The 25,889-nt window shown below is 41.5% G+C and overlaps 1 protein-coding gene and 1 long non-coding RNA gene across 2 annotated transcripts in view; one reads left to right on the forward strand and one right to left on the reverse strand.

Moving 5' to 3' along the window:
* The window catches only part of LOC117801114, a 95,395-nt gene that overhangs the window by 45,323 nt on the left and 24,183 nt on the right, over positions 1–25,889 (forward strand). The gene's annotated exons all lie outside the window — the stretch shown is intronic.
* Positions 19,571–25,889, reverse strand: part of TMEFF2 (transmembrane protein with EGF like and two follistatin like domains 2) — a 223,050-nt gene continuing 216,731 nt past the window's right edge. Inside the window, exons 9-10 of the mRNA XM_002917998.4 lie at positions 24,089–24,247; positions 19,571–20,696 (exon numbers count right to left, since the gene is read on the reverse strand). Coding sequence (XP_002918044.1) covers positions 20,600–20,696; positions 24,089–24,247 — 256 coding nt within the window. The 3' untranslated portion in view covers positions 19,571–20,599. The remainder of the gene's footprint in view (positions 20,697–24,088; positions 24,248–25,889) is intronic.

A 25,889-nucleotide genomic window follows, 5' to 3' on the forward strand; every position in this document is an offset into this window, starting at 1 on the left:
ACTTATGAAATGACGATCTGGCATAATAGACTCAGAATGTGATGAAAATGTTTTCATTAAGTGCTAAGATACCCTGCAAGGCATGGCATTTTATCTCAAGTCTCCAATAACGTTAATATACCCTTTTAATCTCTGAAGCATTTAAGACTTAATAGGAACTCCTTAAAGAACGACAGAATTGTAAGACTTGCAAGGTGACTTTAACTTGAACGTACTCGGGTGCTCCATGAAGCTGAGGACTTAGAAAATCCTTCACTGGCAGGATGTCCGAGTACAGCTTCGTTTACTCCGAGATAGGACTCGAAAGCCGTCCATGTAGGGTTGGGAGCGAAAAGGAGGAAAGCGGGGGTCAATAGTGTTTTCCAGTCATTGTCCTGGGCTTCAGGGAGAGCGGTGTGACTTGGCTGCAGATCCCCGCCCCCCCCCCCCCCCCCCCCCCCGGGGGCTGAGGGCCCTGTGGGCAGGAGTTAAGAACCCCGTACTAGAGGTTTGGGAATTTTCGTATCACTTCACAAAGCGATTGGTGGGACGAGTGTAGTTACTCCTTTCTCTCCTTTCCGGTCATGTATCACACGTGTGTGGATTTATCCGCTGCTTTCCTCTACAAGAGAGCTCTGTGGGGCAGTAAATACTATTTTGTTACCTGCCTCACTGCGGTTCTCATTTTCCTTTCTCAGGACAGAAAGCAATGTTGGGGGAGGGGACATGACTGTTTTACCTAATTTTCCACCCTTGATATTAAATAATACACCAATTATGTGCTGAGGGCTAAGAGAGCTGGATTCTATCCCTCCCTTTACTAACCGTTAGTACCCGCTCTGGACGACTCTATTTTTCTCTTGTCTTATTTTTACATATATCCTAATGGAACCGTTTAGAGCTCATTAGGGCAAAGTTGTTACATTAATCCAAGAGACTAATGTGGTAAGGCCTTGATACTCAGTTAAGAAAATAGTATTCTCTGGAAAAGTGGGTGAATGTTTTCTTCCTAGGCACTAGGACACCGTGGGCCTGTAATACTTGGTCCTATAACTTTTGGTCTATGAGACTATTCAGCGAATAATCTATATGCCCTTGAGAACCTCCACTAGGGTAGATTTAATTTTCAAAGGAAATAGATGTGCGCCCTGTGATAAAGACGCTGACATGTAATTGTATTAAATGAGATAGGACAGTGGGGGAGGGTGGAATGAAGGCCATTGCAAGAGCCGTGTACACAGGGAGTCTCCAGCTCGAGTAGGTGAACGGGTGAACGCCGAAGCAGTCTCGTCCTGCTCTGAGAGTCTCATGTGGTACACCTTGGTAGAGGCAAACGATTCTGCATGTTTAATCAGCCCTCTGGAGGAAGTCAGTCAGAGACCTCCCAGGAGAAACATTGCCAAGTTCAGCAGAAAGACCACCAGGATTCCTTTGTCTTGACTCCTTGGCTCTAGCAGCTGACTAGTGTGAAAGGTTTTATTTTTTGTCTTGCTACCTTTTCAACTGTTCTAGTAATTGACCTTGACTTTCTGACTATGATTACTTTTTCATTTTTTTCTCTAGCGGAACAAGAATACGCATTTCCTCCAATGGCTTATTTACGCAGTGTGGAGCCCTTGGCCTCTGACCCTGCTCTTGACCACATGTCTGTCTTATCTTTCACCTCCCACCTGAATCCCTGAGTTTCCCTGTATGCTTGGCCAGAAAGCCTGGTCACTTAGACCCCCATCTGTCATTCAGTGCAATCAGCTCCATTTTAGCATTCTCTGCCACGTTGTCATCCTCAAAACCTATGCGGCCATTGAAAGCCATCACCCTCTGGGTGGGCTGGGGTAAAACTGATAGGTTGTACTAACCACAGGCTTTCCAAAAAGCACCTGTATTTGCGGCTACAGAACAAAAAGAGGAAGCAATGCATGGAGATCACAGTGTCTCATGCAAACACCTCTGCCGAGAACATAATGACGGGTAAATCATGCCTGACATGCAGCAAAGGCAACAGGGCTGCGGGTTTTAAGGGAAGTTGTTTGATAACATCATTCTAAAAGCAACCAAATCTCCGGAGTTGATACCAATAAAAGGATGCTATTACGAGCTGATTTTCCAAACATTCTAAACAGAAACCGATTCTTAAAACAAAACAGTCTTTCTTTCTCATTCTGCTAGCATTTAGAACGAACACGTTCCTCAGCGACCACCGAGTTGTACAGGCCTTATGATCAAGGTGCTCAGAAACTCAGGCTAAAAGGTGCTTGTGCTCATTCTGACCTTTTCTCCTTCCTAGAGTTTTCTTTGCTTGTTTGACCCTAGGCCTGACTCCCCTTTTCACTCAGTGCGAGCCTCCAGGTCAGAAGGAACACCTTTGGTCTATGGGATGGCCTGGTGATATGACTGTGTTCACGAGAATTAGGAGGGGTTTTTTTGGTGCTCATTCAGTGGAAAGATGACTGGTTTAAATTCTGAGTTTACTTTAATTTTTATTTCAAGGTGTGGGCGGGCAGATATCCACCGTCAGGATTACCTGGGGTGCTTATTAAATATTTAAATTCCCAGGTCCATCCTGGATCAACTGAATCTGAATTTTTAGTTCTGGAGCTCAGGACTTTCATTCAACAACTTCTTCAGACGATATTCTCATGCACACAAAATAATGAGATCTGGTTCTAGTTTCCAGAACTCATTTTTATCATTTAAAATACCTATGTGATATTTAGGAAATGTAAAGACAGTACCACTTAGTGAACGTTCTTTTAGCAAAACGCCATGAATGTGTTGTACGTATTCAAGAAGATGTACAGGGTTCCGTTTGCGCACTGAATGACTTGTCTTAAGAAAGCCTTTCAGTGCCTGCAGGAGTATGTTTAAGTCCTTCTCATTACTACCGCACTTGCCCTTATCTGGCAAAGAATCTTATTAGGGGGTTATCACTTCTTTCTTATCTAGCAGTTATTCACTGGGTGAGAAAACATTACTGATAGCAAAAGGGTGGGAATCTAATTAAAAAAAAAATCTAATGAAATCTGTAATTTCAGAAAGCATCCCCAGGTCGCCTTTCCGCCTACAGTGCTGTGACCAAAGTGTGGTGTATTACTAAATAAGAGTGAGACGAGCGGGTAACACATTTTAAAGCTTAACTCAGATTTGAAGTCCATAAGTAGTTATAACAAAACACAAAGCGAGAACTGTCATGGATTGTATACGAATGCAGCTGGATGGGGTTTTAAAGTGGCCTGTGCATAGTAGGTGTGGATTATGGATTATGGAGCATACTGGTGAGTTAGCTGAACTTCAAATGGTAGTTTGAGATGAGCCATGTTGAGATGAGCCCTGGTGGGAAGGTGTGACCCTGGGGATGGGGTAGGGTAAAGCAGAGCAGGCAGGGAGACCTTTGGGAGGTTGGGTGGTCTGGAGGGCTATTGGCCTTGCTCTTCTCTTTTGGAAACTATGTCTCTCTATTTTTTGACCATGGCATACTGCCAACCTTCAGCTTATTGGTCAAGGGGAGGACAGCTGACCGTAGCTGGATCAGTTAGAATACCCCTCAAGATTATGGAATTTGGCACCAGAAGACCTGAGAAGAGAAACTGGTAGACCACAGTTGGGTTTAGGGTGGAGCTGGAGAAGAAAGTTCAACAAACTCCCGTTGCTGACTACTCTGGCTCCTGACTCGCTTATGCTTTTTGTTAAACCCTGTCTTTAATTTGTGAAGTTCAAGGTATTTGACCTTACACAATTGAAAGATCTGGGAAAGCAGACTTTATAAGGCAATGAACTAAGCACACACACACTGGCCCAAGATTCGGAGAAGCTGAAAGGGAAGATCTGGGGGAAGGCAGAGCAGTTGCAAGCTGGCTGCTGCCTCATGCTGACGGGTGAGCTAACAGGTCAGCAGGGGGGTAGCATTGTGCTACAAAATGGCTGCTGCCTCCTGTCCACACTCCAGCTTTCCTGAGTGATTCACTGAACCCAGAACCACTTCAGGGAACTCATCCTTAAGATTCTGTTCCTCTGGAACCACTCTCAAGAATCAAAATCTAAATTATCTGTTGTTGCATGATACATTATCCCAAAACTTGGTAGCTGAGAATAAACAATGTTGGTTAAACTGAATGGCTAAAAACAACAAATATTCATTAATTCATAATTTCTGTGGGTCAAAATCTCAGAGCTGCGTAGCCGGGAGATTCTGGCTCAGAATCTCTCACAAGGCTGCCATCAAATATTGGTTGCGACTGTACTCATCTGAAGGGTCAACTAGGGAAAGATCCATTCTGAGCTCACTCTTGTGGCTGTTGGAAGGGCCTTAGCTCCTTGCTACGTAGGCCTTTTCATAGGGCACCTGGCTTTTCCCAGAGAGAGTGATCCCAGTAGCCAAGATAGAAGTCTTCTTTTTTTTTTAAATAACCTACTATTGGATGTGACATCACATCACTTCTGCCACAGTCTATTCATTAGAGTTAATAATTCTAGTCAACACTCAAGGGGAAGGGATTAGACAAGGGCATAAATACCAGGAGGTGGGGATAATGGGGGCAATTTGAGGCTTCCCACAACAAAGATTAATTTTCTTTTTTTCTTATGCTAATTTGACTTGTTTTCTGTTATACAAATAAGTAAACTTTGTTTTATTAATAAGTCTTCTGTTACATAAATAAGCAAGTAAATTTTCCCTAAATTTATAGGATTGCGGTAAGTAAGTCTAAGCAAGAGACTGGGATCTTGCAATGATAAAGACAAGAGATGGCTTAATTCAAATAAATACCACTTTATATAGTAATAGACTATTATGAAGTCAGCATTGATCATCTTGGCAACATTGGACACAGGTTCATAGTTAGCAAAATAGGTTTGCAATTTGATCATTTGTTTACTAGATACATGGACTGGGGTGAGGTCTAAACCAATTGAGGTCATGATTTCCTCACCTGAAAAAGGGTACTTACCTATGGGGTTGTTGAGAGGATTCTATGCATATCCATCACTTAGGGTCCCAGTAGGGAAAAGATGGCCCACCCAAGTCAAGTGGTTGAGAAGAGTTTAATAGAGGGAAAGAACAGGAGATGGTGGAACAGAATAGTTATCACCCCTAGGCCTTAATGGGCAAGGAGAAGAATCTATAGCTTAGGGGGTGGCTGCTGGTTAGGGATTTTCATAGCAGGACACTGCCGACCTGCTGTGACAGGGGAAAAAGGGAATAATATCCTGACCTCATTTTTCTCTCTTCCATCTATCTGCTGCCTGTTACTTGTATCTGTAAGCAGAACCCATCTAAAGGGCAAGGGAGCCTAAAGACGCAGTCCAGAATGGTCAGCCTCCCAGGGCACAAAAAGGGGGGCCCAGAGCCGGCGGGGGCGGGAGGGCAGCGATGACCTGTACAGAGTGGCTCTGAAGGGTTTACATGAGCTTAATGTCAATGGTGTCAAAGAGTAAGTGCCCAGTTAATGTGAACTCTTATTATAATTACTACTGCCTGCTAATGGGATATATAAATGGAGATAAACTGGGTAGAATGTGTGTGCGGGAGAAGGCAGAGAGATTTCCAAGAAACCTAGTTTTTCTCCCCAGGAAGAGGAGGTGTGGCTCTCCCAGAAGTAGGAAATTCAGGCACAGTGGAGTTTATTGAATTGCCTAGTATCATTTACCGAGGTCAAGTTAGGGGGCAAAGCCCATTCAGTCTGCTAGTCTACCCACTGGCCCATTGAGAGGAGTCCTCATTTTCTGATCATCTAGGAAGAACAGAACGCTTCCTACATGACATCTAGCAACTCCCCAGATAAGCCTGCAGCTCCACCCCTGAGAGTCGGTCTTGCTCGGCAGGACATGTTGCTCCAGCAAAGCTCTTCCATCCCACTTTCCTCCCACACAGCTGCCTGCTTCTCTCGGTTCAAATAGCTGTGAAAGGTGCCACTCCCACGTAATTCGGCGCAGAGTATTCTGGGGTTTCCTAAGCAGCAGGTTGCCAACCAGCAACAGATGGAGACGCTGTGTAATACAGAGGAGAGGCTGCAAGGAGAGGTAGGCCGCGAGGCCTGGAGCCAAGTGGGCAGTCTGGGAGATGCAGGGCCAGAAAGCAGGGAGCTCTTGTTGCCAAAATGGAGAGATTCCTGTGAAGTCGCAGACTTCACACTCTCACGTTCCCCTTCTGCCCCTCTTCCCCACAGCCCGTCTCCCAATCCAGCAACCCTCAGTTGCCCAGTTTTCTTGGACAGGAATGTGCCATCTCTGCCCTGGAGTCTGATTTTCCCTCTAAGGCTAGACTTCAACAGCTCCATTGTGCCTTTAAGGAAGAAATCAACATGGTACAGATGGTTTTTCAGACATATTTGTTTCTGTGTCATCTGCTCTGAACATAAATATCAATTCAGTAACTTCACTGTTGTAAGTGATAAGTTGAAACATCATCAGTTGTTTTTTTAGTTAAATGACTGTAACAAAATGAAAATCACCATTAAAAAGGCTATATTTGCATATTTTTTATGCTGTCAAAGAACATGGCACTAATGCAGCATAAGGAAAATTCTTAAACAGAAACATTACAGTTTTCAAAATCTAAGGACGATCAAAAAATAAATTCTGAAATTTCATGTATCAAAAGAAACAGGGAACAGTTATTCTACTAGCAGAATAATAAAAGCACTTTCTAGTGACATTTTTAATAGCATATTAATTCAAAATTGTAATTTTGAGAAGGAGTGATTCCATCTACATAAACACTAACTGCATTCTAAATGCTTGGTATTATCATAATGACTGGAAATTAAATTAATAATGCTAGGATAGTTAAAATCCGAGGTAACCTTCTTGAATCTTTTGTATCTACATGAATTATTTCTCATTCCTATTGAACTCTCATCCTGAACTTCATTTGTTGTTTTAATTTTTCAAAGCTCTGAACAATTCTTCAGTTCGAAGAGTGTGTCACTTTTGAAAGTTACCTTCAAAAGGCATTTATAGTAATTTTGAACCCACCGATCATTTTAATGGCGAAGGGGCCACACTGATCACACGCCTATGGGTGTGGGCACGTGCAAGGACACAAACACACGCAATATCATAATGTTGCCAGTAAACGTCCCGCTACACTGCTGTCTTATACCGTAGTTTGAAACAAAGATGGCGAAACTAAATAGGTACTATTTTAATCCAAAATGAATAGAAGATGTCTTTCAACCTAAGTTATATCATGTGAGCAACATTTCATAAAATTCAGATCCGTAAGTCAGGGGAAAAGTTTTCTAGTCCCATCCTGAAGGAGACTTTAAAAGCCCTACAAAGGTTTTAGTAAAGAGATTCCCGAGGGAGAGTTTCTCTGTTTCTTTTCTTCTCTTTCAAGTATTCATCAGGATGGTCAGCAAGTCAAATCCTGCTGCTCGGAGCGCCTTTAATGAGACATAGGGCAGCAGGCAGTCTTGGTTTCAACAGGTATGTACTATTTAGGGCTTCAGAGACTCAAAGGCAAACTTAGAAGTTGATTGTCTGATGTGGGAGTATCTAGGGTAATTCACAGAGTGGACATCTCTCCTAGGAAAGGTAAACACTATCCAAGACATTAAGCAACGTGCTTTGCCTCACCCCCTCACCACTTGGCAAGCTTCGATTATTATCTTCTAAGTCCCCAGATCTCTTTGTTTCCTAGACTACGGCACACCTGAAAAAGTGATCAGGACATGCAACTCATTATGACACAGCATCAAACCAGGCAGATTGTGCGTCACTCGGGATTTGCCTTCCCTGCCAAGCACCCCGCTGCCAAAATGCCAGTGCGGTGTAATCCTGGGCCACGACAGCTGTGGCCACCACGGTGCCCAGACAAGACTTCTCAAAGGATGTGCAGAACATCCACGTCCCCCAAGCTGGTATTTGTGCTCTCAGACTTGGTCCTCCTTGCCCCTTCCCCCAGGTCTCCCCACTTCTCAAGAATGGTACAAAGAATGGAAAACACAAGTCAATGTTAAACTATAAATGTCCACGATCAATTAGAAGTTATTTATTCGGAGAGTTTCATTGTTTTTCAACTAGAAAACTATAGTGATGTTTATTTTTTTTAAAAAAAAGGACCCAGTGGGCATTATTCATAGGCAGTTTGGCTTCATAGATCTCTTTGCAATTTGTTTTTAGAGCAAGTCTCTACACAAAGATTGAAAGTGCATAGCTACCATTTTGCCTTGGTTCCCATGTATTCGATGTGGAGGTCTTTGCGGTAAATCCCTTTATAGTTAGCTACGCTGTCCTTGCCCTGAATTTGCAGCTCCGAATATGGTTCTGTCCTTGTAGCCTCCTCTGGAATAGTTCATTGGACCCAGGACAGATTCGAGTGGACCCAATCCAGATAACAAATACAACCCAATTAGATCTCACTGGACTTCCAGTTTACTTTTCTTATCCCAAGGAGGGAAAGAGTAATCAAATTTTAATAATAAATGTGCAAACACATCATAGCAATGTATGCAATTAAAAACAGTTTAATCTCCTATAGTATTTTATAGATTTTTCTCTTTAACACATTTTGGGTCTGACAGATTCAGTGCCTTCTTCCTACTCATCATTTCTACGAAGCATTAACAAAGCAGGTTCTTTTTACTTCGATTTTTAAAACGGGCAGGGGTAGCAATACAGACCCTTAAGATTAGGTCACATACAAAGCTTTTCCCCTTCTCTCTCTCCAATTTTCCATATGACAAGGTTTGGTGGGTAAAATCCAAAGGTACCAGCTCACCTCACCTCACCAGGGAGTGCTTGCTGTTTGCCTTTGCTGGTGGTAATTTATTCTGAATATATCTCGTTCATTTACCACTGACCTCATGGAAAGCAGGGTTCATTTTACAGTTTCTACCTCGGTAGCTTTGGAAGTACTATTCTTCGGTAGCTAACATTTTTCTTTTTTACCTGCATCCCTTCACATGAATGGCTAATGATAGAATCAAGACCCATGTCTTGAACAAATGAAATCAGACGAGATGCTCCCTTGTTCCTTTATTCCTGCCTAGATTTGTGTTTGAGTTTTATCCTACATAGCAGGTCACTTTGGGGCCATTCTGAGCTCTGCCATGCAGAGCCATTAAACAAGTTTCCCTTCTTTAAAATCAGATCAGAGCTAAGTGATATTAATAAGAAATAAAGCAAGAACATGTTCCCATTCTGCCTATTTAAAGGGAACGTGTATGACAGCTGTAGATTCCAAGAATGACTTCACGTTCCCTCATTTTCTTAGCTTTTTGGTGCACCTTTATCTGGCAGTCAGGGTAGCCACAAGGCGTTATGCTGCTTTGTACCAGGTACTGAAAGGGCAGAATGGGAGACGAGGCAGAAAACAACTTTACAGATGGATCTTAGAGTTCCAGTGTCTTTCAGAAACAAATCATTTTTAAACCGACAGTTTCTAATTAAATTGATTGTAAGATAAAATGCAACCAATATGTGTCAGATTCACCTGAGTTAAAAAAAAAATAAATAAACCTGGAGGGTTGCAAAAGGCATTTAATTCTCCTAAACCTTTCTGAAAGTGGATGCCCTTGAAAGCTCTCATAGCAATGAGTTAAAGGTCTCAGCTGGGGGGCTGCCGACGTGTTGTAATGACTGTGTAATTTATGGCACACCGGCTGCATGCTATGCTTTGACCCACCAGGGTGCTGCCTGGAAGCTAGTATGGCCTACAGAGGGTTGGAAGGAGGAGAAGGGAAAGGAAACAGGACTCCAAGATCCTTTTAGCAGCCTCTATGCGGTCAGGTGAGAAGCTGAGACTTTGAGGCCTCTTTCAGAGACTAGTAACTTTCAAACCATGTCCAAACATGTCTTATTTGACTTCTGACAATTCATGCCATAATAACATCATTTGGTTCATGACTCAATAGCCAGTATTCCAAGTAGATTGGCAGAAGTTGAGAGATGATTTTAATTTCATTCATTCATTCATTCATTCAGTATTAATTGAGTAGCTACAGTGTTCCAAGAATGTTCTAAACACTGAGGTCATATAAACAAGATGGTCTTCTGGATCTCATTTAGCTTAACATGCTTTGGGGTAGAGAGGCCAGAGATGGAAAAAAGATGGAGAAACAAGTACACATATGCATGAACAAGTTCATGTCTGATATGATATCACGTATAGAAGTCTGAAATTATCTTGTTCAACTTTTTCCCCTGGCATCTATACTTTAGGTAGAAAGAGCTATGTGGACAGCTGAGTTCACCAAAATTGGGAGAATAAGGAGGAGAGGTTGACAGGAGGGAAAGACAGGAACCTAAAGATAGCATCCTTTTAATATGTTGAAACACGTGTTCTGGTGTGACTCATAAGTTGTCTCTGAGGATAATTTTGGTAGCAGAATTTCAAAATAATAGGAGCAATGGTGGCATTCTTGGAACAAACATCTGGCTGACCAACAGGTAACCCTGAAAAATGTACAATTTCTGACATGCTAGGATGAAACAGAAAGTAATGGGAACAGCATGAGATGGTGGAACGGAATGAATTTTGGATGATCTGGATTGAAATTTCGACTGCGGTCCATCCTGGCTCTATGACCTTGGCCAAATGATCTACACCTGTACAAGTTACTTTACAGTTACTTCATCAGAAAATTGTTATAACAATGACATATCTCAGAGGCTTATTGTGAGAAATAAGTGAAATAGTATTCATAAAATGCCCAAAACTATACCTCTCCCATAAAAGATGAGTAGGAAATTAATACATGTGGGTCTTGTTTTTGTTTTTTTAAAGATTTTATTTACCTATTCGAGAAAGAGAGAGAGAGAGAGAGTATGAGCAGGGGGAGAGGCAGAGGGAGAGGGAGAAGCAGGCTCCCCGCAGAGCAAGAAGCCTGATGTGGGACTCAATCTCAGGACCTTGGGATCATGACCTGAGCCAAAGGCAGATGCTTCACCAACTGAGCCACCCAGGCACCCCAAGTCTTGTTTTTATCTTATCAATTATAAAATGATAATTTTATATACATCATACATTATCACAAGCAGTAAACCACAGTATCAATTCTCAAAATCTTCTGACATCATTAGGTAGAAAAAATCAGTCCTTTAAGGACAATTTCACTCCTTACTATCAGGTCCGCCCAAGGGTTGGGTCTGAAATGGAAGAAGTTTGGGTCCTGTGTGCTTAGGATCAATCCCGGCACAGTGTTCCTTTGAGTATGGCCACTATTCGAGTTAGCTTTTGAGGTTTTTTGATACTGTGAAACAACAACTCAATGAAGGATCAAAGGATGGAGAATTCAAGGTTGATTCATGAATTTTAAAGTGAGGATGTCGCATAATGTGAAGCAGTGAGGGCCAGGGAGATGGAAACTCGAGAAAACAGAAAGATCTTGGTTTCAAACAAAGAAAGAAAAAAATCAACAACTTAATCTCTCTAATGCCTCCGATCCTGACAGAAAAAAATTTGCAATGATGAAAAGAAGGAAGCAAAATACAGATGACTAGCCAATTTTCCTCACAAGACCAGGCGGCGGCACACTATTTCCAGCCTTTCCAGAGAGGTCTTTGAAAATCTCCCACACAGGCGCCCTCCTGGATACGGGACTTGAAGGTCTCTTCACTTTATGTTTTGCTGCCAAATAAACAGCAGGCATTATAAAGTAAAATAATTTTGTGGAGTATACCACGTGCTTCCACAGATGACATGCAATTTGGGGCTAATGACCTGAAAGTTCTTGGTATGATGCAGGGAGCTGGTTGACCAGGCAAAGTGTTTACAGGTATGTTTCTCTATTTTTCAGTTTTCTGAAAATGAAATCCAATTTGCCTCATTTCAGTTTACAGTCCCTTGCTTGCAAATGCAATCTGTTCCGAGTGTAGGATCTTGTTCTTCCATGAATTTTTGCAGGAGCTCACAGGTTATCTGGTGTCCCTTTTGCCTCTTCGAAGCTTTGCTTATGGTGTTCGGCTCTTCTGAGTACTGGATGAAAAGAGGGTTGACAGCGTGGCCACCGTTTGTGGTTAGCCAGCGTGGGGGGCATTCGGTCCCCCTGAAGTGTTTTTGTGTGGCTTTTTGGAGAAGCATTTTCACGTCCGCACTGAACTGATAATGACGAAGGCTCAGTCCCCCCCATTGCCTTCAATCATCTTACTGTGCCAGCTCGGGGACATTTCTCCAACTCTAGTTTTCTGGCACCAGGTCCCACAGAGGCTTGGGGAAACAATTCTTCTGGTGTGGGCTGCAGTGAACTTCACTTCCAATTCCCTGTTAATGTGCAATCTGAAGTCTTATTCAGAGAAAATTTGTGTTCATGTTTGTGGCCGAAAGGAATGCAGAAAAGTGACAGATGTACGATGAGAGAAGAGGCCGCCTTTAATCATTTTGTTGTCAAAGCAGCTTTGGATCGCCCTTTGAAGAAAGCATTTTCTTTGCTGCTTCTGGAAAACTCGAGACTCATTCTCTCACCCTTTGCAGATTCCTTTACCAGATGGTTAAAGTCCGCACTGTGTGCAAGACTTGCGAACGGGAGAGCCTCCCTACAAAGCCCACCTGTTTATACATTCCCATTTCAGAGGAGGCCTGGGGATCCTTTTGCTCTAACTAGATAGAGACTCTGGTGACCTGGGTGCTGCATAATCTTGAGAGGAGAGAAGAGAACGTCGGGTAAAGCCCAGAGACCACCAGACTGGTTTTCGTTTGTGGTCAGGCCAGAAAGATCTCCTAGGGAGGCTGAGTGTTGAAGCCTATAACGTTTCCAAAGTAAAAGCCCTTTCTCCCTTAATCCCTGCGTGACTGTAATTAAGCAGGACAGTTAATTGTATGTAAATCATGCATTACTGTAATTGGGCGCCAGTGAACATTCATGTACATCTTGTTTAAAAGGGAAACATGATGTTATTCTGTGGATGCTGGTGCGGGGAAGTCTCAGCCCCTGGGGGGACTTTGGTAACGCCACCGGCTCTTTCCGAGCCTCCGGTGTGAGCGTCATCGCCAGTCGCGCCACTCCTGCTGTCCTTCCAAGAACTTCGCTGTGTACCCTCCCTCGGAGGGGCTCAGGGCTGGAACCCGGGCCCCCTCCCATTTCTTTCTTAACCTCCGCTTACAGAGCCGTCGTTTTTCTCCTGCTACTTGTCTTTTCAGACCCAAACAATACTAGCCCATGGTTTGCTCTGCTTGGCAGTTCTGACCCATATTTCCCCAGGCAGGCTGCAGATGGGTTGGTCTTCTGGAAGCAGGGGCTCATCCGCTCCCTTTCTTCCGCTCCTCTCATGCTGCTCAGGGCCGCTCGGAGACTCCAGGATTTTGTGTGGCACGTGTGGCGGCATCAGATGCTCTGCGGCGGCCTGCACTCATGATTGCCCGAGGGGGAGGGCCGGCCTCTGGGAGGAGAGGATGAACTGTTCCTTTATTCTCTATCTGGAGAGCAGATCCTGTGCTTGGGGACAAGGCTGTTGTGCAGAATATAAAGAATCTAATCTGCGTATCTTGAGGTCAAGAACTGTGAGGAAGAAAATACGCACATGACAAAACTCTTATTTTAGACACATTCTCTTCCTCACCCAGAGGCCTGAGAAATCATTTTGAGAGCCGTGCCTTGGCCTCACTCTGCCCAGCTTGCCAGCCAGCTCCTCGCCCAGCAACCCCAGACCTGCAGCACACGGGCCTTCCGAGGCTTCAGGGCCAGAGGCCTTTCCGGGCGTCACCTTCCTGCTCCCTGTTTTCTTGAAGCCTTCCCCAAATCACACAACCCTGCTTATGTGCTGTAGACACGCTTGTCCTGAAGGACTACTTGAAGGAACCACCTCTAAATTCCTCTTCCCATAACCACCCTTTCTCCTCCCAATCCAATTATTTGCTGTCTCTGTTCCTTTCACCTTCTGGGGGCCTTGGCGCCTCTCTTAGCTCTTTCTCCCTTGCTTTCTTCTCCCCCCCCCCCATATTGTCAGTTTGCATTTGGAGGGTGTCCTTGCTTGACATGCCATTGGTCTGGAGCTTATGGATATGAACAGGTGAAATCACGTCTAGCTAAGAATTATTTTGTCAAGTAAGTAGTAAGGACCACAGTGATCACAGTGTTTTCAACTTTGTTTTGTAAAGAGACTCTTGAAGTTACATGTAACAGAACTTGTTAGAAGAATAGACGGTCTTTACTGGACAAGTTCATCCAGCAAAATTCTCTGTCGTTTCACAGTAGCTGACTTCAGCTCCGGTGACCGCCGGCTGCTATTTGTGCATTATGGAAATAATACAACTTTCTTACGGTATTTTTAATTAGTCAGTTTTTCATTGTGTCAGTGTTTGAAAGTTGGTTCAAATATTTTGAAAAGAGTCACATAATACATTTTTGACTGGATAAAAGTAAAAACAAGCACATCTTAGCTTAGTCGTTGCTGTTATTTCACTTTACACTACTTATACTAACTCCTGGTTCTGAAAGAAATTGAATGCCTCAATTGATGCTAATGAATGGCTTCTTACTCATAGTAATCAAGGCAGGGAAGGAGAGTCCCAGTTTGGGGGAGGACCCAGCTCAGAGGTTTGCACCATCACGAGCTGAAAATGACTTAAATGCAAATTGTCGGGGAATGACAGCACGGGCCAGGTACGTTGTGGGCACATGATGGTGACCTGGGCAGGGACTCAGACAGAGGCCTCTCCTGAGTGCCAAGACAAACAGGACACCCTCGTGGTGAGCAGAGGGTAGAATGGTCAGGCATCTCTGGATCCAGGCAGATGCAAGTTAGGCAGAGGGACAATTAAGGAGACACTGTAGATCTGGCCCCCATCCTTCATGGGCCCACTCTGGATGGCGGCTGAGCGCCAGGCTGAGAGTCCCTTGCCAGGGCTCCTGGTGCGCTGAGAGTGGAAGGGCCCCAGCAAGTCGTGTGGGAGGGGGTGGAAGTTAGTGGTCTGGGAGACAAAGAGAAGGATGCGGAGGGATACTTTGGGATCCTCCGCTGAACTCTGAGGGCCTCGCTGATTCATGACGGAGAGGGGTTAAACCTTCCACGAGAAGCACACCATTATGTGTGTAGTTCGATAAATGATGCTTACGTGACTGTGACACTTTGTAGCTTATCCTTTAGTGAGAATTCCATTCATTAAAAATTATTTTATTGTCTTATAAAAACCTCAACATATATTCACAGAAATTATCTGAAAGGATATATGCAAACACCGTGGTGTTTACGTTTCTGGCTTATCTGTGTTTTCTAATTTTAGTTAAATGTGATTTATTAGAACACGTACTCATAATTTGGTGCACTGTGGTGACAACCTAAGATGTTAACCTGTGCTTTGTTTTCATAGCTGGACTCCTAAAAAGGCCTGTGTTTTCAAGCCTTTGCTCCTTGGAGGAGAATTAAGTTAGATTGCAGCAGGGAAGTGAAAGCTTGGTGAAGTGAAGGAAAAAGGAGCTTAGGATATGGAGAAGGGGAGAAAGCCCACCCAGTGGGGACCCTCACAGAGAGGAGGGGCGTCGAGCCCTCTAACTCCTGGCAGAATGGCTTGACTGTGTGGGTCTGGAGATCGGCTGCCTCAGAGATCACTGTGGCTCAGCCTCCGTGGGTCAGGAAGAGCGACAGGGCACAGATGGCAATGGGAGTCCTAGGGACAGTGGACCAGTTCTTGGTCCTGTCCTCTCTCTCGCATAACACCTGATTTTGGACTTCTCATTAACTCTGAGTTAGGTTCTTGTGCTGAACTGAATTTGGTTTGGAAAATAAAGGAAGACATCATTTCCTTCACTTCTTATCTGATGCAAGAGAAATCATGAGAAATAATTAAAAAGTTAGAAGTAAATGAAAAACCTGAGTTAAAATAACTCATTAGTATTACTGGAGATAGAGATCAATGAAGGTCACATTCCCAGAGTAGGTGGAATTATGAAGTAGATTTTTGTCCAGAGTGAGGCTGGAAGGAGGCCTGAATATGACCAGCTGGGCTGTGCTTCACCCCTACCTTCCCGACACTGATCGCAGAGGGCCATATTCATTTGTATGTTTACGCGTTAGTTATAAACCAATACCCTTACTTTATATAATCCTCGTCCTTCATATCATGTGAATGCTCATATAAAGATAGCAGTTACTTAAATGAAAAGGTTTTTGTTACTGATAGACAGATGATTAGTTATACAACAAGATGTCACCCTAATCGGGGAACAGTAGCAGTGCGGGTGTTGCATGACTTTGGAGAAAGGAGGTAGCCTCTGAAGATAAACATTAGCAGAGAGTCTAGTATGACTCTGAGATAATCTCTGTCATATTTTGATAGTCTGCACTGACTTCTCCTCAAGGATTCATGACAGTAAAGAATTCAGCCCCGCAAAGTCACTGCAATATTGACTCACTCATCCTGTGCCTGGAAACACACACAAGAGGTTTAACAGTATGTGCTTTATCAGGCTAGACCTTTTTTAAAATGAAAGAATGATCCCTCCTCTTGTTCAGACATGATGCCAGTGAACCCACTGGAAAAAATTAGAGGAGCTGTACTGTTTCTTAACTCTATATTGCCTCATTTTTCCAGAACCAGCTTTCTTGTCTCCACAAGAGACAATCCTTTGAGTAAGTGTGATAGCTTGATGCCTCCTAACTCTAGCTATATGATTCCCTTTATGTTTCACTCATCTGGTGAAATATGGTTCTCTTCTTCTTAATTCCTTGTACAACAAATATTTATTATATCCCTGAAAAAAATTTCCAGATATCAAAGGTTTACTCTGTTCATGTCATTGTTCTATGACACGGATTGTCTTGTTTACTTCTCACAGTAGCGATATTGAGTATGGGAAAACATCTTTCTCTCCATTTTAAATATGATGCATACCAAAATTAGGCAACTTGCCCAAGGTAGAGTAGTTAGTGAAGTGGGACTTAGACTGGGACCCATTTCTGTCTTGCTTCAGAAGCCAAGTTTTAAGTACCACATTGTCCTTGGAGGGATCCAATCCCCACTCCCCACCCAGCCACCCTGAATCACCTCCTTCTATCTTTGATTCTTTAAATAGAACTTAAAACTTTATAGCTTTGTTGTTGTTTTTCCTCTATTGTTTAATTAATCCTCTTCTCTCTCTCCTTTGCTAGAATGTAAGCCTGAGAGCAGAGACCTGGTATCCACTTCATCGCTATATAACAGACCTAGAAGAATGTCTGGTGTGGTGTAGGCACACAATAAATGATTGTTGAATAAATGGAAACAATTGGCAAGGTGCTAATTTTCTGCTTTCTTATTGCTCCCAGGCTAAAGGAAAGACAGACTTGTGTGGACAATTAAGGAATAACATGGGAAGTGCTGTAAGAGAATTGGGAAGACTGCCAAGGGAATCATGGAGGCTTCACTGATAAGCTGCTATTTGCTCTGGGTATTGTGGAGAAAAGAAGGGTATAAAGAGAGCAATGAGCAGTGGATAAAATCTCAGAAGCAAGAAGTCAGAATTTGTAGAGAGAACGAGGAAGTCATCCTGTGTATCTCACTGTGAAGAGCCACACGTGCCTGGCCTTGAGAGTCCTCCTGCAGCGTCCCCAAGCACTCTGAACTGACCATTAGCATTGCTTTCATGACATTCTTCATAATTGTTCATTTACCTCTCAGGGTCCTGCTAGGGCTGTGAGATCTTTGACGCAAAGAACCAGGACAATCCGACAGTGAGCTTCTTCTTTCAGGCGGGGGTTCTGCCTTATTTATTTTTTCATTCTCATAGCTTAGTATGGTGCTGCTAACTGGTGGCCCTCGGTACAGATATCACGTAAAAATAAATGTATAATGAATGGGTGAATGACATGGCTTAATAGCAGTTTATTTAAAAAGTTTTAAATTTGAGAACAAGCAGCAAAAACAGTCAATGTGGTCTTGGGTAGCAACAATGAAAGGGTAATGTCTGGTTTCTGAATATCTAGAACCTTGGAAATACAGACATAGAAATGATAAAGAAAATAAGACCTGTGATGTGAAATGACTTGCTCATGGTTCCACAACAAATTTGTGATCGGAGTAGGAACTCGAATTTAGAGATCGTGGCTCTCAGTTAAATTCGATTTTTTACAAGTTCAACTATATTCTCTTCTGGTCAGACCACAACTGTGCGATTCTGAGCTCTACACTTAAAGAACTGTGTAGACAAAGTAGAAGTTGTCCCAGGAAGGGTGATGCAGATGCTAGGGCGGAGTGGCAACTATCACATGAAGATCAGAGGAGAACATCAAGGATGTTTCACCTGGGGAAGCAAGTACTTGCAAAGGGGCTGCAGGGTGAGTGGAAAAATGGTGATATCTGTTTGAATATTTTTAAATACATGAGTCATTATTCCTTTGCTCCAGAAAGGAAAAATAAGAGCCATGGGTAGAAATCACAGAGAAGTAAATTTAAACTCAATCTGAGAGGAAAAATAATATCTCAAGATTAGAATTGACCAAGAATAAATTCCAAATTATAAGAAATATGCAAGCAGAGATAATATGGATGATTATCTGTCAGGACTAGACTGTGAGTTCCTTTAGAGTAAAGATCCCGTTTTACTTGTGTTTCCCTAAGACTTTGAATAGTGCTTGGCACATAGTACATGTTCACTTGGGATTCACTAGGTATCTTTTAAAAGGACTTCCCAGGGGCGCCTGGGTGGCGCAGTTGTTAAGCGTCTGCCTGTGGCTCAGGGCGTGATCCCGGGGTTCTGGGATCAAGCCCCACATCAGGCTCTTCCGCTATGAGCCTGCTTCTTCCTCTCCCACTTCCCCTGCTTGTGTTCCCCCTCTCGCTGGCTGTCTCTGTCAAATAAATAAATAAATAAAATCTTTAAAAAAAAATAAAAGGACTTCCCAAATGGGGTAGGTGAGCATGGAGGTGAATAGGAATGCGCTGTGTTAATAACTCCATGGACTTTTCTAACACTTAGGTTTATGATTCTTTGATAAAAAATCCTGCAAAAACAGCATGCCAATATTTAGCAAAGCAAGTCATTTCATACTCAACAGGGAAAGGTCGGTGGAATTGCCGTTTCTTTTAAACTCCACTAAGCTCTATAGTGTGCCATTGTCGGTCTTCTTCTAGGGGAAGGGTTTGTTTGCCATCGGCTGCTGTCGGACAAAGATCACTGCCAGTCCACCTCTACACTGTTGATCAAACTAAAGCTCCATGCACACGTTCAAATGGAGTCTGTTTTGTACCAAGTAGCACAAGACCGATTTATGGAAACACGTGTGTGATGGTTATGCCCGTAGGTTCTCGCTTTTCAGAGTGCCGAGTCACATAGAAAGCCAAGGGTTTCAGGGTCCTAAAACCTAGTTAGATTGTCACCTTTTTTTAATGTTTTTATAAATATCATAAATATCACTTCAAGAAACTTATTTTTCACTGAATATTTTATATCCAGAATGTGTTGATTTGATATTTGTCTTTTTTTTTTTTTTTTGGACACAGGAGTGCCCATTTAGTTTATGCAGAGTTCATTGAAAGGAGGTAAAGAAAGCTCTAGATTTACTATATTAGCCACGGAAAGCTGGGGAGAACTAAGTGATAATAAGGCAATTATTTGAATTGTTATTGACCTCTTATTCTTTGAGAATTTTCGTATTTTATTTCTTTCCAAAGTGATCGTACCTATTTATATGCTCAAGAATCCCTATCAACTTCCCACTAAATTCTTTTAGATGCTATGGGGTTAATTTGCTTTCTTATCTCAGCATATAAATATGCTTACAATGTATTTCTCCATTTTTTTATGAACTATCATCACCATAGTTCCACTTCAAACAATGGGTCAGCATTAGCCATAAAGCTATTCATAAGGAATTTGGTGGCAATTCTAACTTCCTTTTAAAGAACTCCATGCTATAAATGTAGCAAGGAGCTTCTGAGAGTCTATGATTCTGGTGTTTCACTTTTAATGATGTTATTAAATTTTTCTGCACGTTCTTAGTTCCACTCACCTAAATGGAACAGATTTCGTGCTCTGTGTATTCCTGATATGTAACTTGTTCCCGACCCTTCATTCTAAGATGCTTTCCAAATAAAAACCAATATCTTCTTTCCCTCTCTTTTATGAGTTATAAAACACTTTCCCTCCCCTTCTTCTTTGATTTCATTTATATGCCAGAGATTTTTCAGCTCTGGGGATGAAAATGGAAGACCAGGGAAGAAAATTGATGAAATAGAGCTGATTCAAAGATCTGAAATATTTTATCCTCACTCGATATAAAGTAAATTATTTTTTCTCTTTTCCAATAACCATCATTTCCCTTGATCTCGGAATCACTCAAAACATAGCCACTGAGTCCTGTATAAACTAATGCTCTGTCTCAAGATGTGGGGAAAGATGCAGTACTGATGCCTGTACAGATTGTACCGCTGGATTATATGGACAGTTATGAGATACCGCAAATTTAAGAATGCCAATTTTTTCTCATCACTGAGTATTTATTATATATAACAAATACATGGGAAAGAAAAAACTATATTGTGTGATATAAATAGTTTATTTACATTACAGAAAAAACATCAAGACAATGTATACTATTTCAAATATATCCATACATAATCAAATATAGCTGTAGTACATGTTTTCATTGGTGTAGATTACCACAAATGCAAGGCAACATGTGTAGATCTCTTGTCTTATTCCTTTGTCTATAATACTGTATTGTGTAGTCCCAGCTCTCAGAAGTCCGGCCACTGTGCAACATGCTCCCTTTAGATTAACCTCGTGGATGCTCTTGTTGTGTTGTCTGAACTGTAGTGCCCTGTATTTTGCTTCTGTCTGTGAATTCTGTTGCTTCTGGGGCATTTCCTAGAAGGTTGGAAAGTTTACAAATCTTAGTCCAGTGCTGTTACCTGAAGTTGGGTCCTACAATTACAGAGTGAAGTTGTGGATTAAGCCAATCGTTAAAATATTTCAGACAAAAGAATTTATTATTAGTAGAAGCTGGGATGATTTTAGAAGACTTTTTTTTTTTTTTTTTTTTTTTTTTTTTTTTTTTTTTTTGCTTTTCCTGCCGTTGTCTTTAAGCGTCTGTTGGGGAGCACTGAAGAGCAGAGGCAGAAGGTGAAGAGGAATACATTTACCTGGTCCTCAATCGCTTACTCAGGAAGGCACAAGAATGACTCAGCACAAGGCAATCAAGCGAGTTGTGAGCTCATCTAATCTCACGTTAAATGTCTTCAACAATTTTATGTTTTAAATGTCCTCAGGATGAATGTTATATTGACATTTCAGTGCTAAAAGTTTAAATCCTATCCAACCAGAGAATGAGCCAACTCTTAATATCTGATACGTAATGAAAAGGGATATTGTTTTGGTTCAGCCTGATATCATTTTTATATATTAATACCGTAAGCTGGAAACATTAATTGGTGCCAACTACTTCGCTTCTATAAAAAGCTAAATTCAGTCAAATTACCTGAAAAGCTCTGGTCTGGTGTCTTTTCTCTTGCAATAAACAAATGCTTTGATGATGCAAATAAGAACAACAATATAAAGTTCATATAAAATCCTATTATAATAAGATGGGTTTCAGAGATTATATATTCATATATATGTTCATATATGAATAAATATACATATTATATATACATATATATTTTACAGAGGTGTGGTAGATCTGTTAAAATGAACATGGAGCTGAAAGTCAAATGCAAGTAGGAGCTGGAGACAAAAAGATTGAAAATCCATCTTCTCAACTCTTTTCATCCCAGAGCATGTCTCTAGATGTCTATATTTTTATGACACATGCTGTATTTAGAAGGAGGGCAGATGTTTGACTAAAATAATAAAAACAAAGGAAGCAATTAGAAAAAAAAGCAGGAGGAGGGGAAGAGAGAGAAAAGAAGAGAGACCAGGTGATGGAGAAATTAAAAGAAAATTGAAGAGAATGAAGGGACCTCTGCTTGGTGCAGTCTGTCAATCTTTCAGCAACAGGATGTGTGGGAATAGGTCTTGACAGACAAGTGTGGTCAAGGTGGCCGGAAAAGGGGAGGGTTAAGGGAGGGGCAGATGAGCTGGGTGGAAAATCTGGTTTTTGAGTAGAACATTCTCAAAGTGAATAGAATGAATCCACACTGGGAAAAGTGTGGCTTACGGACTAGTGTGGCTCCTGGAAAGACTTTGGAAGACTTGGACATCTTAAAACAGCTTTATAAAATGCATTACAATAATGCCAATTTAGCTCATGTACTCTTCCTCAAAAGTAAATAAAGAATAGGTTTTGTTTTGTTTCAACATGCAAAATGAAAATAGCCATATGCCTTGAAAAAATGGCTTCCTTCTAATTTGGAGCTCAGCGTAGGTTGTCTTGAGCATCGGAACACACAACATAATGACCAACCGCGGGGCAGTATGAGCAGGGCGCAAGCGCACCGGCGCTGACGCTAGGCCGCCTGGACTCCACAGCTGTCCTTATTACTCAGCTGTGCACACTTAGCAATTCGCTAACTTCTCATACCTCAGGGTTCCTATTTTGAAAATGGGGATCACTCTTCCTTCTTCATATGGTATTAAATGTGTATGTGTGTGTACACACATGTATGATATACACACATATATACACACACGATGCTTGGTGAGGTAAGAACCCTACAGTGTTCCAGCCGTTCTTCTAATCTATGGGAACAGAACTGTGATTAATAACAAACTTGAGAACATCTGCTAGAGTACTGAAAGGTTTGCATTTTTGTCAGTACATGAAGTAGCGAATCCAATTATTATGAGATGAGGTCTATTAAATGGGAATTGGCTTTTTTGCGTGCTGACATTGTGTACATATCAGAAGGCTCAAGACCCTTAGCGTATATGGCACCATTGCTTGTGTTTTAGATTCTTTTCTATCTTTCCTTTAGACTCAGTATTTTTGGTTTCTTGAGTTATCTTTATGTTCCCTAGAATCTATTTTCATATAATCCATTGACTCACTTGGCATCTGAACGTGAGTCTAGTTATGAGCTCAACTTGGCTTGGAGCAGCACAAAGCTCCAGTCAATGATCTTCCCTTAAGCTCTTAGGCCCGGCAAGGATTTATGAACCATATTTTGTCTTTTTCAAGAGCAAATGCCACGCTTGTCCTCAAAGAAGATAGCGCAGTACGGCTACAGAGATGTATTATGGCCTTTATTTTCTAAAGGTCTGATACTTTCTTTTATTTTCTTGTCTTTAGAAAAATAATTTGGGGGGAAACATTCTGATTTACCGTAGAGCTGTACAAATGAATGAAAGTTAAAATGTCTTGTGAATTTGGCAAAAACCTTGAAAAACTTTCTGGGAACTTTTTTCTCAAGGAGAGTGAAATCAGGTCAGAAAGAAGTATCTTCAATAATATTTCCGGGTAGGCAGGGCATAAATAATACGGATTTGGTTGCCATGAATTTACACACTGATGAGGTTAAGCAAGTAAATACCTGGCCTTACTCCTTTACTCCAAGCACAGTGGCAGACGTCACTAATTAACAATGATTTTCTCTCCTATTGAAACTGGATGAGGTCTCTGGATCCCTCTCAATCTAGCTCTCCAGGAAGCAATTATCATTTGATTGTTCTGGGGGTTTGATATAAATGCTTGTTGTCATATTTGCTGCATTTTTCCATATATCAAAGGTTTTCATGTACTACAACATAGTCTTTTTTATTATAGCTATTTTCTTTGAATTTTGTGATTCAAAGCTATTTAACTTAAGATACAAATGTACCTGTTGTTTATATCAAATGTGTTAAAAATGATTATATCAGAGTTATAATTGGAAATATAGGTACCATAAATGAGCACTATACTTTAACACTCTTCTAGACCTTGTATACAATCTCTTCTAACCCTTTTTGTCATACTGATCTGGGTAAATAAGGCAACACTGTCATCTAAATAGTCTGTTAGTAGTCTGAATGAAGACTGACTTTCTGTAGCAAAAAGAGAAGAGCATATTTAAACAAAGATTGGCATCACATAGTAGAGAAAAACAAATCTTTGCTTCAAAAATAAATAGCCCTCATCGATATGCAAAAATAAGGAAAATACTTTGTAGCACTCCAGCATGAAAATCAATGCTATTCACATGCTGTTATGATGAGGAAACAGGACTCCTGCGAGCAGCTGGCCGTGGAGTCCACGAAGGGACTCCTAAGTAGAGAAATCTAAGTAAGGCAAGGAGGAACAACAGATTCCTTTATCTGGGTGGCCATTGAGCACAGTTACTGACCTTGTGATGCAGAGAACCACCACACAGATGACAGCAATCTGAATGGTTCCAATCACAGCTGCGATTAAGACATACTGAAATCGTACAGGGCCGGGAACAACGTACAGTACACTGTAGTCCTTTTTTTCACAGTGTTGTCCAGTATAACCAGCATCACACCTGGAAGAAATGGTAGTGTCCAGTTACCTGTAACTGCTGGATTCATTTTTATAGTTGGCCCATACACATTTATCTTCATATCGGGGCTGTTTGTTTCTCTCTTTAAAAAAAATGCTACTTTGTAGATACGGTTTTTGACTATTTATTTTCAACAAGATTTCTTTGTGTTTTTGGTTTCAAAGATATGAGGTTTACTTTTATACTTACTAGTAAATTTTGAGGACAGAGAAGCAGTGGGTGTCCAGAAATACTCGTTCTTTCTATATTTTTTTCAGGTGAATTTTTATTTAACTTTTTCTTTAATCCACTTAAGTCGACATGATTACTTGAGAAAAGGTTTGTTTCTGAGAATATGGGTGTAAAACAGAGCTATTGCTTATTTTTGGATGAAGCATTCTCTATGCTACGGTGAGAATAAATGTTGAAAAACCTTTAGCACAAGGGTACAATAAGTGATTTCTTTAATTTGTTGATCATAAAGTTGTCTACTTATGCTGGAGAGCTAAATTTCAGCAGGAAAAAAAATAATTATGGTGTAGACAATAGAGTTCTGCAAAAGAAACCCGTGTGCTATTCATCTCAGAATGAACATTGCTTCTCACTCACTCGACCCTCATCAGAAAGCTCCAGTCGAACATCAGCGTGTTAAAATTAGCATTTGACAATGAAATGAAGGAACTGTTCACATAACAATACCAACAAGGGTCAACTTGTCATTGGCTTTGTGCAACTATTTTAGTATTCACTTGGAATTTTTACATCCTGGGGTCTTTCATCTTTGCCTTGAAGGGCTTAATAACGGGGACCCTGCTAAGGATGACAGGGCAGCAGGAACAGCCTCTCAGGTTTATTCACTCTACCTGGCTTCACTGGAAGGTGGTAGTGTATTCAGTTAAGGAAAACGTAAAACGAAGACAGTTCTTGAGGGGAGAGAGAGATAGAAAGAGAGAGAGAGAAGAAAGAGTAAGGGGGAGGAGGAGGAGAAGAGAGAGAGAGAGAAATTCCTTTCGCTGTATAACAATACGCAGCCTATTTCATCATATGCCACTTGTAGATTCTTTTAATACAAATACATTTGTTTTTCCACCTTGACTTTACCATCTTTTTACCATCTCAATAATTATGTTCTATTCATGAATATTCAGCAGATATTTATATTTATTAACTAAGTCCAGACAAGCAATTTCTTTGTGTCTCAGCTGAGTTAGAATCTGTGGAGGGGCGCCTGGGTGGCACAGCAGTTAAGCGTCTGCCTTCAGCTCAGGGCGTGATCCCGGCGTTATGGGATCGAGCCCCACATCAGGCTCTTCTGCTATGAGCCTGCTTCTTCCTCTCCACTCCCCCTGCTTGTGTTCCCTCTCTCGCTGGCTGTCTGTATCTCTGTCGAATAAATAAATAAAAAAAAATCTTTAAAAAAAAAAAAGAATCTGTGGAGGTATAGCTAATAATCTCACTATACAAGGCTTGTGGATAGCAGACCCACAGAAAAGAGTATGTGCTCAGCAAAACCAAAACTGATAGTATTGATTAGAACACCTGAAGGACTTTGGAAAAGATGACCTCCCTAAAGCAACGACGTTATCTTAGGTACATTAAGTTTTCATCCATTCATTTCAGAAATATTTATTGACCACCTGTTATG

This window comes from Ailuropoda melanoleuca, chromosome 2, assembly GCF_002007445.2.
Source record: "Ailuropoda melanoleuca isolate Jingjing chromosome 2, ASM200744v2, whole genome shotgun sequence".
NCBI classification, from domain to species: domain Eukaryota; kingdom Metazoa; phylum Chordata; class Mammalia; order Carnivora; family Ursidae; genus Ailuropoda; species Ailuropoda melanoleuca.